Source organism: Bos indicus, chromosome 2 (assembly GCF_029378745.1).
Source record: "Bos indicus isolate NIAB-ARS_2022 breed Sahiwal x Tharparkar chromosome 2, NIAB-ARS_B.indTharparkar_mat_pri_1.0, whole genome shotgun sequence".
NCBI classification, from domain to species: Eukaryota; Metazoa; Chordata; class Mammalia; order Artiodactyla; family Bovidae; genus Bos; species Bos indicus.
Genome location: NC_091761.1, coordinates 90603722 through 90620977, shown reverse-complemented (window position 1 = coordinate 90620977; position 17256 = coordinate 90603722). Strand labels below are relative to the sequence as shown.

The window sequence follows — 17256 nt, the reverse complement described above, 5'->3', positions numbered from 1 at the left end:
GATTTTATTTTTCTGGGCTCCAAAATCACTGCAGATGGTGACTGCAGCCATGAAATTAAAAGACGCTTGCTCCTTGGAAGGAAAGTTATGACCAACCTAGATAGCATATTCAAAAGCAGAGACATTACTTTGCCAACAAAGGTTTGTCTAGTCAAGGCTATGGTTTTTCCTGTGGTCATGTATGGATGTGAGAGTTGGACTGTGAAGAAGGCTGAGTGCTGAAGAATTGATGCTTTTGAACTGTGGTGTTGAAGAAGACTCTTGAGAGTCCCTTGGACTGCAAGGAGATCCAACCAGTCCATTCTGAAGGAGATCAGCCCTGGGATTTCTTTGGAAGGAATGATGCTAAAGCTGAAACTCCAGTACTTTGGCCACCTCATGTGAAGAGTTGACTCATTGGAAAAGACTCTGATGCTGGGAGGGATTGGGGGCAGGAGGAGAAGGGGACAACAGAGGATGAGATGGCTGGATGGTATCACTGACTCGATGGACGTGAGTCTGAGTGAACTCCGGGAGTTGGTGATGGACAGGGAGGCCTGGCGTGCTGCGATTCATGGGGTTGCAAAGAGTCAGACACGACTGAGCGACTGATCTGATCTGATCCAATGCCAAACAGATCTCAGAAAGTACTTTTGCCTTCCCACAGCTTTGCAAGTGGACTTGCAGCAGAAACCAGTGGGAGGAGGCTTAAGAGTTAGTCTTCATACCTTCATGGTTTTGTGTTTTTGGTCAAAAATGGAAAATGCAAAGGCAAATTCCAGATTGTTAAAAAAAATTCTTTCCAGTAGAAATGAAACCATAAAAGGAAGGATAATACTGGCCCCTTTACATAGCCCTGCTGACCTTTCCTTAAGAATAGTATCTAAAAATACTTTATTTTCTATGATATGACTCAAGATGCCTATGACCTGTAGAGCTTTTGTTGTGTTATAATAAATCTTGAACCTGTTTGTTTAATGCAGGAGATCAAGACCCAAGATGGCCTTTTGGTATTGTCATTAGCAAATTCTTGGAACAAGATTTAAGGTCTTGTTTATGCTACACATTTTCACTTTAAATCTTCCTGGATGAGGAGGAGGATGAGATGGGCATATCAAACAGTTGCTTAAGACCTGTGAAAGTCTCCAGCCTAAAGATGTACCCCAGGGAACTCTATTAAAGGAGCCAAGTAGACAGATGTAGAAGATATGAGTCAGCCTGGGTTTAAATATGGAAATGTCTAGTTAAATGCAAGGACATTATTTTTATTCCAATTTGAAATAACTTTTTTTACTTACTTATATCTTCTTAGACCAAGGCTAACTCAGTCTCAAGAGTCTAGCTTTGGGAATACCAACTTCTCTCAAATGTTCATAAATTACTTTTTATGGAGAGGTCCAAAGGTACGTGGCAGTTTACCAAGCCCCAGATGGAAGGCAAATTGAAATTCAAGTTGTGTAGCAATAAAATATCAACTACACTCGAAATCCTCCAATTGACATACATCATACGACTAATAAGGATACTTGTGGTAGAAGATGGCATAGAAGAAAGGAGTTCAAAGAAGAGGCTGAAGGTGGAGCTACATACAGAGTGGCCAATCAATTCGGTTCAATATTCTGTGGAAAATACTGTCCTTGGACACTTGCTGTCAAGCAAGTGTAGATCTCTGGTCTTACCCTGCTCAATCCATTGTCTACATAGTTGGGAGAGTCATTTCTCTAAAATAAAAACCTGGTTATGTCAGTTTGTGTGTAAACAGGATCTCACAGCCTTTAGGATAAATTTCTTTGTTGCTACCTATGAGCCTTCCTGATCTGCTCCTGTCTACCCCACCAGCTGCATTTCTCACCACTTCCTCTCTTAAATGTACCCTGAGGTCCAGGCACTACGAGCTACTTACATTTCTCCCATGCCACCATGCTTTCTAACCTTCTTATGGTCCCTTTTCCTGGAGCATTCTTTCATCTTTGATATGGCTAGTTCCTATCTATATCCTTAGAAACTCAGCCTTCTTAACCCCCAGACTGAGTTAGCATGTACTCCCCATGTGCTCTCAGCACACTCCACTAGTCTGGATGACTTTAAGGCATGGACTTTATCTCTCAACTCTTATGCCCAGCACATTATTTGGCATTAGTAGATGGTCTATCAGTGTTTGTTGGATGAATGAATGAGCAATCTTTATGTGTCCCGTAAAACAGATGCACTAATCCTTTCCATTGGACATGTTCTGATGCTGGTGTCTTCATTAATTTTCAAGTGAGGGATTTCTAGGAATGAAGATGATGGCAAATGTAAATCCTCAGGCCATAGGGAGATGTGTGAAGGAAGCAAGAGAGAAACCAGGAGAAAAAAAATCCCTAAGAAAACCTCATGCTTCTTTATCGTCCTTTTTATGAGAAGGTAACACAAATGTCTGGAGAGTGATGGAACAGAAAACAGTATTTATGGATTACTAGTTAATAAAAGTTATCATTTTTTAATCACTCTGACAGGACAAAACTTAATATTCTTAACTTTATTACAGCTGATACACACACATACACACACACACACACCGAGACATCTTGAAATCCATACCAGCCTTAAAGTGCATTGTGCTAATGCACACTTCACTGCTTGAGCAAGGCCCTGATCCCTCATGCATGTCATACACTTAATGGACAGTGGATCCTGCTACTATAGAAAGGACACTTCCTGAGCATTCCAAGAATCCTTAGATTTGTGAATACTCCTAGTGTGTATCACATCCCCAGTAAAACTAAACTAAAAATGAAGAAAGAGGGGGAGCTCTTCAGACTCTTAATGAGTTGATAGATATATAGGGTTTGAATGATTTATAAAACTATTTTTTGGCAGAGAATCATCAAATTGTTAGACCACTTCACTTTCTCTTAATCCCATTACCAGTCACAGCAGTTGGTATACTTTTTAGGGCCGTTAAAAAAAATCAAGAACTTACTTCCCTGGTGGTATAGTGGATACGAATTCACCTGCCAATGTAGGGGACACAGGTTCGATTGTGCCACAATTATTGAGCCTGTGTCTAGAGCCTGAGAACCCCCAACTAAAGCCTACATGCTACAACTACTGAAGCCTAGAAGATTTGCTTGGCAACAAAAGAAGCCATTCAATGAGAAGCCTGTGTCCCACAAGGAAGAGTAACCCCAGCTCATCGCAACCAGAGAAAGCCGCAGCAACGAAGACCCAATACAGCCCCAAACAAGCAAACAGTGTTCTTCTTTTAAAAAAATTAACTTCCCAAGAGCTCCTGCAGATGTTACAGTGAATATAGACCACAAGGCTGAGACGCTTTAGTGTACTCACTAGCTTCTGTCTCCTAGCCTGGCCATATCTATAATTTGACTTCTTACCTCTGTAAAATGATAGATTGTATGTGTCCCTGACTTCTGAAGTCATTTGCAAATAGTCAAAACTGTCCTTCAAGTACACAAATACCTAAAGTCTGTCATCTATATAATTTTTAAAAATCCCATCATTTTTATCTGAAAATATTCCTTGGGGCAGAGATCTAGATGGCAGAAAAGAAGGATGTGGAGCTTACCTCCTCCCACAAACACATCAAAACTACATCTATATGTGGAACAATTATCATAAAAACTATTCCTTAAAACCAAATGGCCAAGAAAACAAAAAGTTGTTAAAGCTCTATAGATTCTGATGAATAGATGTTTTAAATTGCTCTTTAAAACTCAATCCCAGAGGGTATCTGGTATTTTCAGAGTAGTGTTACATCCATTTTCTTAAAAACAAATGGGGAGTGTTAGGCTTAAAGAGATGTAAGAATTTTTTGTTAAGGTCTTTGAGCAAATCAAGGGAACAAATAAGTTTCCTCTATTCTAAGCCCTGAAGCAGGTAGTCTATGCTTCTATGGGTAGTCCCATCGGAATGGGAGTTGTCATTTAACGGGGATAGACTTTCAGTTTTGCAAGATAAAAAGAGTTCTGGAGACTGGTTACACAACTAGTGTGAATCTACCGAACACGACTGAAGTGTACACTTAAAAACTGTTAAGATGGCAACTTTTATTTCCTGTGTATTTTGCCACAATTAAACAAATGTCAGAGGACAGAAGGAGATGAGGAATTATGCTCCAGGCAAAGGGAACAGTGTGTTCAAAAGCTTGGAAATGAGAGAGAGATTTGCATTAGCCTAAGGTCTTTCAGTTACTAGGAATAGAAGAGAGAAGGAATTAAAAGTTTTCTTTCCTTCCCCTGGATACAAAGCTTGCCATGGGGCTGTTCTGAAGCAGCTCAGGTTTGTCTTTGGCACTTCACCATTTCCCTTCCTATACTTGTCTTTTTGAATCTCTTTTTCCATTTAGCTAATATTTTCCTGTTCATCCAAGCCCTCCAATGTACCACAACTACCAGGAATATTTCAACTCTTAAAGCTCCACTTATTCCCAAATTCTCCAACCTTGTTTCCATCCCATCAGAATTTTTAGTCCCTTAGGGCAGCTGTTCTTACCAGGTTGTGAGAGGACAGTTACCCGATTAAACACATTTTTACTAAAGTGTGAATGACTGGTAGCTTCTCAGAAGTATCAACCTTTTAAGAGACTACTTCAGAATTCAAAGTGAATCTATTATTAGTGAGATTTTAACAGTAGAGTGAAGTGAAACTGTACCATTTTCAGCCATATTAGGAAGAATATTTTTGATCTGGAGAGCTACCCTGTAAACAGGCTTATCTGGCTTGATAATCTATCTTGGCAGTTTGGTTCTCCCAAACTGTTCTGACTTTGTTTCAACTTCTTTCCATATCTCTAAAAGTTATAAATAATTTTTGGTGTTATCCACAAAAAAGTGTCTGATGCTGAGTAAAGGTCATTGAAAGGTGAAAAGGATGTGCAACAGAAATCATTTATTAGTGTGAGTCATTATTAAGTTAGGAACTTCCTAAGCTCTTGTATGTTAGGCAGACACATACCTGTCTATTCTATTTTACATTTTATTTAAGTATAGTTGATTTACAATATTGTGTTAATTTCCACCTTACAATAAAGTGATTATATATGTGTTTATATATGTATATATACACAATATTCTTTTCTATTATGGTTTCTCACAGAATATTGAATATAGTACCCTGTGCTATACGGTAGGACCTTGTTGTTTATCCACTGTCTATACAGTAGTTTCCCTCTGCTAATCCCAAACTCCCAATCCTTCTTCCCCACCCCTGCTCCCCCTTGGCAAGCACAAGTCTGTTCTCTGTAAGTCTGGAAACATGCGTGTTTAGATTGACATCACCACTAACCATGCATAGTCTTAAAAATACAGGTTCCTATGGTTCAGATCCCAGCTTCACCAGTTAGGTGTATGACCTTGGGCTAGTCACTTCACCTCTCTGAGCCACCTTGTCTTAGATGAAAAGTGAGGACAACGATAGAAATTACCTCTTATCATTGCTATGAGGATAATGTGATCTAATGAATGTGGAACATTCATCACAGTGTTTGGCGTGTGGAAGACAGATAGCGATGGTAGTTCTCATCTTGATCGTCCTCATCCTTCCCTGGAGGGCTCCTATGAAGAGCTGCTTTGGCCCAGTTCCAGCCCAACAAGTGAGAATGAACAGAACTGGCCCTGGCACTCTTCCCACCATGATCAGGATGTCCCCCCAAGGAGAATGGCGAGAGGACCAATGCCGGGCTCTCTGGTGTTCCTCTGCTTACAGATTTTGACATTGGCAAGCATGTGACAGTGCTTTTCTCCTTCAAATTTTGCCGTCTATAGCAAAACCAGTGCCCTCCACCCATCTGGCTCCAGCCCTCTGTCTGTGGCCTCGCTTCCTGTTGCTATAGCAGGTCTCTCATGCAGGATTCATCCCTGCCTGTCCCAAAATAAGCAGTGAGGAAGACCACACACATTTCTCTATTAATCAAAGACTATTTTTAGGAGTGAGAGAAAAATCTTTACATAATCATCCTCCCCCCTGGTTTGAAGCAGAAGCAACAGTCGCAGCAGCTGGAAGATGAGCTTCAAAGTCAAACCTATAGTTCCAGTTTTTGCTTATTTCTCCATGGGGGAAACGAAATGGAAAAGGAAGCATGGAAGAGGCAGAACTGACCTCACTCCTGCATTTAGAGCACAAGCCTGAGAACCTTTTCCGGATAGTTTTTTAGTTTGTGGATATGAAATTTGAACTGTGCCCAACCCTGGGAGGCAATACTCACCTCGTTATAATGTGAACTGTGCAGCGTTTGGTCTGCAAAACCCACAGGACATGTGTGCAAATTCTCCTTTGGGAGCCAGCTCAGCACAGGCATTTGGTCTGACTTTTCTTCTCCCCTAATATTTACACTCAGACCACAGCACCAAGACTGCCCATGAGTAACTCTAGAGGATGCTGTATTTCTTAGACTTTCTATGAAAGGAATCTTATTTCCTACTTACTGCTATATTTGGGGAGAAACTGTGTGCTTCTGGAGGTCTGGGTATGAAATAAAATGTATATGAGTCCAATAACCCAGAGGAGAAGTAGAAGTGACTCTTTAGGGGGAAATCTTACCTTTTAGTAGATGTTGAATACTAGATTCCTCCTCTCCGTGGCCGGCATTTGAACTGACAGATTCATAGGCTGAAAAACAATAAGGGTTTTACCTGAGTCTATGAAAAAAGTCTTGCAAAAAAGCTATTTTCCTTACCCTAAGACGGGGGAAAACACAGTGGGATGGCTTGATGCCTAGGTCTCCTAATGAATTAAATACTTTTGAAAACCCTTAGATGCCATCATTGAGGGAAGGCTGATCTGGGATTTAAAAAGCATGGAAGAAATAAATAATATTCTTATTTGAGGTGTTGAGGGTGAAACCCTGTAGGTAATGTGACGTGTAAATTCGGAGAGGCGAACCTGCGACAGAATAAGAACATGAAACAGTTAACTCCTGACACCCGCTGTGAGGAGATGCCCAGATCTGAACAGCAGATGTGCCGTGGGGGCCCCAGTGCGGACAGCGACGGGGGGATGACAGACAAGCGTGAGGAGCCCCCGCCTCCAGCTGTAGCCAAATTCAAGGGTTGGACCAGGGAGACAGGAGGGCTTCTAGCCCATCTGATCCCAGCCAGAAAGACAGACAGGCTTTTGTACAGCCCTGATGAATTTTTTTTGCAATCTCTTCAGAGTCACTCTGGATGAGAAATATTCTCCTAGCTGCCCTTGTCAGTCAAAATGAAAACTAGTTAAAATAATGGCTGAAGAAGGTAGGGTTAACAGGCCAGAGAAAGGCAGTTAGGGGAGAGGTAACGGATAGCAAGGAGATCAGCTGAGTGGATCTGAAATGGGTCTTTTAATGAGAAGTGTGTGTCTGTTTGTCAGAGAGACAAAGGTGTGAGATATCAGAAAGATAGAAATAGGGAGGAAGAAAGTCATAGAGAATCAAATACATCTGAAAAAGATTTTGAGACCTATCTAACTCCCCCGCCCCCACTCATTTCCCTATACATGTTTGTATTTATATGCTTCATCGTCTCATTACTGATAATACATATTACCAGAGACACTGCCAGAAAAGAATGTTTGGTTTTGCTGATTTGCTAAACCATGGTGGGGCTTGGAAAAGCCTGCTCCTTGGCGCTTTCCCACCCCGTCATTGCATGCGCACAGCCACAAGCACACACATATCCTAGGCTGAGCATGGCAACTTGGGATTCTGAGAGGCAACACTGGAGAGAGAAAAAGCCATAATTAGTGTTAATTGTTGACCCTACAGTTCAAGAATAGATGCTCTGGAGAATGGGAAATGAGAACATACATTAATTATTGAGTAGGGACCTTGGAGACAGGCACGCTGGATTAAAAGGAGAGAGATAAATTGCATAATGAATGTTAATTTTCCCTCAAAGAATTGAGTGGTCGGTGGTTGGAAGGGAAAAAGAGGCTAAAACAATCATGAAAGAGAAAGCTCAATGTGTGTCAGGGTGAGAGGGTGCAGGAGGGTTATACAAACACTCTCCATCACGGCTTGCCCCTTCCTCCTCACAGCTCCAGGGAATCTGCGATCAGGGCTTTCCTTAGAACTCTTGTTATTTACCACAGTCTTCTGTAGGGATGCTCAACCAGTTCCCCAAGAGCACACACGCCTGAAAACAGCCACGGTGCATGACAAGCGGAGAGGCAGTTTATTTTTACTGTGGAATTTATTTTTTGTGCGTGTTGGTGGGAGTTTGACTTTAAATCAAGGGAGCTGAGGGAACTGAGGGCCACACGGGGAAGGACTGTGGTCCTGTGTGTGCCCCCGTGGGGGGACTCGGGCTCCAAGGTCTCGATTTTTGTTTTACCTTAATTATAGCACACAAGATGCATGCACATCCCCCCCAACCCCAAAGTAATCCTTTTAACTGAAAGTGAAAACAGAAAATGGTAGTTTGAGTAGAAAATTGGAGATGAGGATGTGCTAAGTCGCTTCAGTCGTGTCTGACTCTTTGTGACCCCATGGACTTGTCTCTCACTAGGCTTCTCTGTCCAAGGGGATTCTCCAGGCAAGAGTACTGGAGTGGGTTGCCATGCCCTCCTCCAGGGGCTCTTCCCAACCTGGGGATCAAATCCAAGTCTTTGAAGTCTCCTGAATTAGCAGGCAGGTATTTTACCACTAGTGCCACCTGGGAGATGAGAATTGTAGCCAATTTTGTGAAGAGACCCTACACACAGGCTTGTCACTGGCTGCTCAGATTCAATGTGCCAGTGACCCTCCCCACATGCGGCTGGTGGCCCTGGGGGCCGTCGCCTTGCTACATCTGCTATGTCTGCCCACTGCCTGCCATCCAGGCCCCTGGCAGCTGCTGTCTGGATGGTTCTGTAGTCGTCTGAGCACTTGGCTTTTTCTCCTGCCTGCTGCTGGCACGCCTGTTCCTGACATCCCTCCTCAGGCATCTGTGGTTTCTTGTTGCCTAAAAAGCAGCATTTCAGCTCTTTTCTGGTGCACAAGGCCTTCCCTGGCCTGGTCTTGGTCTACCTTTCAGCCCCATATCCCCTGCCCCACAGGGCCTTCTTACAGACCACTCATCATTTCCTGCATGGACTCTGCTTTCCTATCTCTTTGGTTCATGCTGGTCCCTCGCTGGGTCATGTCTTTCTTCTTTGTTTATCTACTTCTACCAGTTTCTTAAAGGTCAGTGCAAATGGGAATTCCTCTACAAAAATCCTTTCTCATCCCCCAGGTTAGAATCCATCACGCCTTCCACCAAGGCCCCTGCATTCTGTTGTTTAGGCTGCTGTGACAATGCTCACCTCATTCTGCCTTGTGGGAGAGTCAGTTGCTTGTGAATCTGTTTTCATGTGGGCTGTGAGGTCTTTGAAGGCAGCAGCCACAGGGCCTGGTGCTGAACCCTGGGCAGTGGAAAGAGAAGAGCACCATTTCTGGAACAGATGGGCCTGGGAACAATTATGCTGAGCTGTTCCCCAGGGGCGATTAATGTGCACAAGGGGGTTAACCTTGTGTTTCAGTTTCCTCACCTGTGATGTGAATGAAAATACTCCCTTCATTGGATTATTGGGATGATGGAATGAGATGACATAGATGCCTGAAGATGTCTGCTCTTGGTATTAACATCCTTTTCCATCCCTTGAACATGGTAGGCATCCTGTCCATTGATAGAGGAGTCAGGCACAATGTAATGTGTCTTTTCTGTTTTAGGTCCAATGACATTTTATATTGAAATTTTACTTAATATTTTACAAGATGTACTGTATGTATGATCTGGTTTGGTTATCACAAAGCAAAGCAAACTAGGATGGCAGGTATTGTCATAGTTGCATTATATTAAGGAATGTGGTGAACTGCTGTAGGCTCCCCAGGTGGCACAGTGGTAAAGAATCTGCCTGCCAATGCAGGAGATGCAAGAGACGTTGGTTCGATCCCTGGTTGGGAAGATCCCTGGGAGGAGCAAATGGCAACCCACTGCAGTATGCTTGCCTGGGAAATTCCATGGATGGATGAGCCTGGCGGGCTACAGTCCATGGGGTTGCAAAGATTAGGACATGACTGAGCACACACACAAGCTGCTGTAACAAAGAGGTTCAACAAGATAAACTTTTTTTTTTTTTTTCCAGGTAAGAGTCCTGAGGGAGGTGGGTAGACTGGGGTGGCGCTGCTCCACAACGTTATCCGGGCATCGTGGTTCCTTATATCTTTTGGCTTCATCATCCCCTAGAGCACTTCCCTTTTCCACATGTTTGAAGTTACTTCACCACTACAACCAAGTCCAAGGGGTAAGAAGAGGAAGAAAGAGGAGGAAGAGAAGGAGGAGGGCAGTGGTTTCTTTTTAAGGAGATGACTCAGAAGTTGTACACATTACTTCTGTTCACATTTCATCAGCCATACCTGTCATACCTGGCTGCAAAGGAGGCTGGGAAATATAATTTCTAACCAGGCAGCCATGTGTTCAATTAAACTTCATGGTGAAAGTGAAGTGAATTCACTCAGTTGTGTCCAACTTTACCAGGCTCCTCTGTCCATGGAATTTTCCAGGCAAGGGTGTTGGAGTGGGTTGCCATTTCCTTCTCCAGGGGATCTTCCCAACCCAGGGATCGAACCTGGGTCTCCCACCTTGCAGGCAGATGTTTTACTATCTGAGCCACCAGGGAAGCCAACTTTATGGTAGGAGATTCTAGAAATAATAGGGATAATGGAAAAATATATATTGGGAAACAGATAAAATCTTTGCTACTCACAGTTTCAATCAATATTTATGGATAGTGTTCTGGGAGTACCTATGGTGTTCTCTGGTGTATTCAGAAGTAGATGTGGGGGATATATCTATAGGAATTTTAAATCTCAGAGGAGAATAAAGAAAAAGAGTAAAAAAGATAAAAAAGTGAGGGAATGCCTGGTGAGAGACCCAGGTAGTAAGAATTAGCAGAACCTAAGATAGTAGCAGTCAGTGTGGGCTTTGATGGTCAGGTGAGGTGGTGCAATGAAGATGGGACTTCAGCTGGTCCTTAAATTCTAGAAACCAGAGGCAATAAGTTTTAAGGAGAAGATCTTTGGCCTTAGTTGTTGCAGGAAGATCTGGGCTTGAACCTTAGATTTGTCACATAGAATCTGTGTGACTTTGAGCAAGTCACCATACCTCTCTGGGCCTCAGTTTCCCTTCCATAAAATGAGTTGTCAACTGTGGTCTCATAGTTCTAGTGACTCTGCACAGACCCCACAGCCAGGAATCATTTTAGGAGGGAAAGAATTAGCTGGGCTCTGAAGAAGTTGAGGGGGTGGGCGCACAGTCAGGCCATCCTCACTTTAACCAGGCAGCTCTGCTTCTGTTTTATCTATAGGTATCCCCAGAAAAATCTGTTTGATAAAATGCATCCCCTACTTACACGCTGATGAACGTGATGCCTACATTCCCTAAAGTTCTATGAAAAATTGTGAGGGGAGTAGAATTTACAGCCTCACAGGCTCTGAGAGAAAAATATAAGTACATATGCAAAAAATAAAGAGGAATTAAGTATTCTTCAACACTTCATATTGAATTTCTTCTCAAAAAAGAGAATTTCCAGCAGATTCAGAAAGAACTGTTATTTTTAATATTTTTCTTCTCTGGAAGGCATAAAGTGGTGATAATATCACATTTTCAGCCAAATACGAGGGAGGGGAGTCTTTGTACTTAGAGAAAGCATGAGAGGTTTCTGTCAAAGGAGAGGAGACCGCCCAGAGGTTTTCAGTGGCGCTCTGCAGGTGGCCAGCAGAGCACCGTCCAGCGTGGGCTGCTGAGGCTGTGCTGGGTTCACTGCGGTGAGGGAAGGAACTCCGCTTCGCTCTGAAGTCCTAACAAACCCAGTGATCACTGCCCTGTGGTCCATGGGACAGACCCAAATTAGCCCCACACCTGGCCTCCTGGGAACTGCCCATGATTTCTGCAAGAGGAGGAGAGTATATGGGTCAGGACTCAGTAGAGAACAGAAACCACCAAAGTATTTTAAGAGGAAATGAAGCTGCTACAGAAAACTTGGTGTTTCCAAAGTTGCTGCAGCAGCTGCCTCTTGATACCAAGTCTTCACCAGCTGGCTTGCCGGCATTAAGTAGCCAAAGTGCCTCTACCTCATTTCTGCCCTTCAAGCCTCATGCAAGTGCATCTATTTGGCAGAACCTAATTTGCATTCAGGGCTTCCCTGGTGGCTCAGATGGTAAACAATCAGCCTGAAATGTGGGAGACCTGGGTTTGATCCCTGGGTCAGGAAGATTCCCTGCAGAAGGGAATGGCAACCCACTCCAGTGTTCTTGCCTGGAGAATTCCATGGACAGAGGAGCCTGGTGAGCTACATTCCATGGAGTTGCAAAGATTCAGACATGACTGAGTGACTAACACACACACACATTTGCATTCAGTCTCCCTCACTGCAAAGGTTATCTGGGAAATGTGGTTTTCAGCCTGCCAGCCTCCAGAGTACAGGAAGGTTCCCTGGAAGGAACTGTTGGGTGCTAAATGACCATATCCAACCACGTTTTCCTTTATTTCAACATCTGAGATCTGCTAAATCCACCAACACGATTGCTTATTAACAAACACTGACTGGGCAAAAGGGTCTTATCACCACCCAGGTTTCCTCCACCTTCCTTTTTACATGGAGATGGAAGGATTGTGGATTCAGAATGAGGTTTGGGAAATGAAAACAAGAACAATCATGAATTATTGAATAGCTGATATCCTGCTTCAGGATTTAGACAACAGAACTCCTTTATGGAGAGAGTCTCCTTGGGAAATGGGGTTATTTACTAACATACAGCATCATAGCTGGAAAGAACCTTAGAAATCATCAGTTTAGCATTTTCCAAAGTGTGTTCCAAACTAGTTAGATGCGCATGACACTTTACTCAAACAAGAAAGAATTCAATGGTCAAATAAGTTTGGGAAACACTGCATATTCTCATCTTGAGGAGCCATAACCCATATTAACATAGTAGAGGCTCCGGCAGGGAGGAATCTGCTTCATTTTGGCCAACTGGTCTCCAACTTATTTAGTCTCAGAATTTTTTTTTAAAAACAGAATGCCTGCTAACCTTCCGAGGACTTGAATTTCTATGGGACATACACTGGGAGAACTGGAATGAATTCCAGTTCCTCTTTTTCCATACAGAGAAGCTGAGTGCCAAAGCAGTGAATTCACTTGCAATGATCACAGAAATCAGGGTGATAGAGCTGTGGATAAAACCCAAGACTTTGGACATTTAGTCCAGAATTCTTTCTTCTTCATGCTGTCTCATCTAACGGACTTCTCCACTTTCAAATCTCCAGGCATCTTTGCTAAAGCAACAGCTGCTAAGAGATAGGCTACTCAGGGAAAAGTGCATTTTGTCAAATATCCTACCAATGTGGAAGGATCCTTTTATCCATGAGTCCCAACAGCCAACCTTATTACAAAGGACAAATGGGGAGAACACAGAGAAAGTCAATCACTTTGCCTTTATATAATATTTGCCTTCATATAATCAGTGTTTTGAGAGTAACTGGGATATTCTTGAACCCTTCTTTCTGTTTACCAAATTGCAGACCATCAGGAAATGGCGCTAGTATATAATCTATTATGAAAACAAATTATCCCCAAATCTAGTGACTTACTATATTTAGTGATATAGTAAGCCTTTATTATATCTCACACAGTTGCTATGAGAATCTGGGAAACTCTTAGGCTGTGATTCTGGTACAGTCTTTTGTGAGGCTTCAGTACAGTGTCAACCAGGGATATAGTCATCTGGAAGTTTCATTGGGGCATGACTATCTCCTCTCATGGTAGCTCATGTCTCAGAAGTCACACACCATCACTTCAGTTTATCAGAAATGAGACTCTATGTCCAGCCCACACTCAAAGGGAGGAAAATTGGGCTCCCCCTTTTGAAGAAACAAGTGTCAAAGAATTTGTAGACATATTTTAAAACCACCACACCAAGAAAGAGCTGCAAGAGAGAAAGATGCTAATTAAATGACCAAAAACCAAGACATGATTTGGGGGTGAAAATCCATTTAGGACAAGAGAAAGTGTTAACTGAAAACTCTGAAAGAGATGAAGAATTTAAATTTGCATGGGGCTTGGAGTCCCATACTGAATCATGGGCACAGAGATCCTTGAACTTCTTGCAATAAAGAACTCAATTAAAGATCTTCTAAAAGAAAACTTCTATTGCTGGCATTGTGACTAGGGGAATAAATGAAGGATTTGAATCAAGGATAAGCAACTTGAAGTGAATATCCAATGTTTTGACTTGTATCCTTCCAAGTTAAAATTTCCTTTCTTAAGCCTTTGAATTTTCTAAGTGTAGCAACATCTCAACATGACCAAGAGGGTCAAATTCCAGCTCAAGTCTTCACATCTTTTTTTTTCCTTCTTCTGAAGGTTTATACTTATTTCCCTATGCTATCTGAAAGCAAGATATCATGATCTAATTGCTTAAGAATTTATTTCCAAATAGATGTTGACAGAGCTGAAAGTTTCAGAAAGATCAGACAGATCATATTCCCACTTTTACCCAAGGCTTTTTTTTTTTTTTTTTAAATTAAAAAACAACAACTATGATCTCCAAAAACTTTCCTTTGTGGCACCTGGGGTATTGCGTCAATCAACATGCATTTCTTGGACATATGATAAAGATAAGAAGTTCTCTAGGACTCTTCAAATATATTTGGGAGCTCAAAGGAAAAACAGATGTAGATAAATGCAGTAATCAAAAAAGTGGGGTTGAGAGAGAGAAATGGACTGAGGCTTCACTGGGGCAGTTCAGTGAGTTGAGGAGGATTTATTTAGGACGATATCCCAGAAATGATGAGCCTTCCCCTGGAACTTAAAACGATTCTAAATATTTGAGGGCAGTTTAGGCAAGGCTGGGAGACAAGAGAAGGGAGACTGAATGTTTGAGTCACTGGACATATGAGAAAAGGGTGGGCCTGAATATAGTGGGAGGTGAGATTGGAAGAGTGGGATGGGGATGGTGATCAAGATGAATGTGAACAAACAGCTGCAAAGAATTTGGTGTGGTTGGAGCAAATCCTTTGCAGGAATTGAAATTTTTTTCCAGTATACTGCTTTTCAAAACAAAACAACAAGGCTTTCCCATTAGCAGAGACTCTTAGAGAGCTGGACCTGTTCTACGGGCGCTTGTGGGAAATGTGGGTTTAAGGGTTTCATCCATCACCCTGGGCCCTATCCAGTCACCATCAAGACTGCAGGTCCACCAGCCTGCAGTATATGGAGGATGGGATAGAGAGTAGGGAGAGGCCAGGGACTGACTGACTGATGCACTGATGATTCATTTGTTCATTATCTAGCTAGCTCACAGTGGATGTCTGTAGGTTTGAGAGGCAAGTAGGATTAAATACATTGTTCAGGGGAGTAGGACAAGATAGTAAATTTTTTTTTTTCCTTATGCGAGATGGTTATTGCTCAGAGCAAGTCTTGATTTATTCAGCATAGATTTCATTTCTCTCTCTCTTTCTTTCTTTTGTGTGGCAATCATTGAAAGATTTTTTCAGTAAACATTTGCTGTGATCCTGTGACACTGGTGTCAGGGACCGCGCTAAGTGCCAGGGACACCAAAATGACTGAAATATGATATTGACAATGTGACAACACACTTAAATATGTAACTTGAAGATGTTCCCTTTTGCTTCTGGCTTTTGCTTTGCCCGAAGGAGGGCTATTTCTCTTGGAAGAGAGTGGACAAATGTGCAGCAGATGAACAGAATCGTGTTTGCGTTCCGGCTGTTGTACCAGCTGGGTGGCACTGACACTGACCTCCACCTGTCTAACTCCTGCTTCCTTTAGTTCAGAACCAAGTTATTTTTATGCTTGTATCATGGGACAGACTAAGTGGTGATGGAAGTTCTTAAATGCTGAATTTGGAATGAATGCATTCTTGTTTCTAGAAATCCGTGTATTAATACTAAGTGGCTACTTCCACAGCAACAGACACAACACACAAAATGAAGTAATAACCAATAGCTGCAGGTGGCAGAGTCCATCCCCTTATTTCAATGGGATGAGGGGCCTTGGACACAAGGAAGGACTGGACCCAAAGTCACCTGAAAATACAGAGGACCAGCCAGGGTTACTCAAATCTCCTGGCTCTGAGTCCATGCTTTTTATTGATGCAGTCATGACATCACCCATGAAACAAGTGCAGATTTTAATCTTCCTCATCAAGAGGCCTGATGGCTGTACGACTCATGCATACATATCATCAAGGTTCCTGGGTGGTTGACACTCATCACCCTCTGACTTCATTTTTTTTTTTTCCCTTTGCAAGATGGTTATTGCTCAGAGCCAACATCCCTTTTCCAAAAAGTGAACATTGCCAGAAGGGTTTTTGGAAACTGCCTTGCTATCTGTCAGGAGCCAGATGATTTGCAGCAGTGAACCAACGCTCATTACAAGGAGACCTGATTGGATTACCAATTAGCCACCTCCACCTCTGGAGGGTGGTTGGAAAGAAGAGAAAAGATGGTGTTTAGTTTGGGCAAATACCAAGAGGGCTTTATCATCCTCATCGAGGCATCAGCACAGCACATTAGGCCTCCTCCGAGCCATTCCACAGGAACGTCTCTCTCCTGATGCAAGAGCGAACTTGTTAAGCAAACATTGGGTTATTGTGTCTGAACTACAGAAGCACCTCTGTGTCAGCGAGAGGAGAGAAACTGGCTGACTTGCGTCTGTTTTTAATGATGTCTCTGCTGCTGGGAAGTTTTGGAAGCTGCAGGTAGAATCTTCCCCCAAGGAAACAGGGCTGACCTGGGCTGTCTCATCTTACCTTCCCGTGACGGAAGCTCCTGGGTGTGGGTGGGCCCTGGGAGGGACAGGCAGATGTTTTCTCCACCTGGACCTTGCAAGAAGTGTCCCAATGTAGGGTCTCCAGATTTTTCTTGAAAATAAGCACAGGCACCGGCAGTGAGTGTTAGCACTAGAGCAGGGGAGGGAGGCCGAATGTAGCCTGCTCTCCCCAGCGGGGAGCTGCTGGAGGGTGTGCTCAGGAGCTCGCTGCCCTCTCCCTCCTGGGGTTCTCCAGAGCTGCGCCATGTTTGGGCCCCATTGTCTAAAGTTAGTGTGGGATGAATGGGGTGGGGCTGCCACTTGCCTATGCCATGGCTTCCGTGAGGTCTAGAAAAGAAGGGTCCTTTGGTTTCAGGCATCCCTGCAGGGACAAGGTGAGGCTGGTAGGGGCATCTTGTGCGAAGGAAATGGAGCCGTGTCCTTCAAGCACGTGTGCAGCCCAGAGCCTCGGCGCAGGTCTCAGAGCCTCCAGCCTCTGCTTCCTGCTCTGCC

At 43.2% G+C, this 17256-nt stretch overlaps 1 protein-coding gene across 5 annotated transcripts in view; it reads right to left on the bottom strand.

The window, feature by feature from the left end:
* The window catches only part of KIAA2012 (KIAA2012 ortholog), a 126146-nt gene that overhangs the window by 72044 nt on the left and 36846 nt on the right, over positions 1–17256 (bottom strand). For all 5 annotated transcript variants that reach the window (XM_070770257.1, XM_070770263.1, XM_070770265.1 and 2 more), the window contains 2 exons: positions 16745–16855; positions 6520–6588 (listed from right to left, as the gene is read on the bottom strand). In XM_070770257.1, the coding sequence (XP_070626358.1) occupies positions 6520–6588; positions 16745–16855 (180 nt within the window). The remainder of the gene's footprint in view (positions 1–6519; positions 6589–16744; positions 16856–17256) is intronic.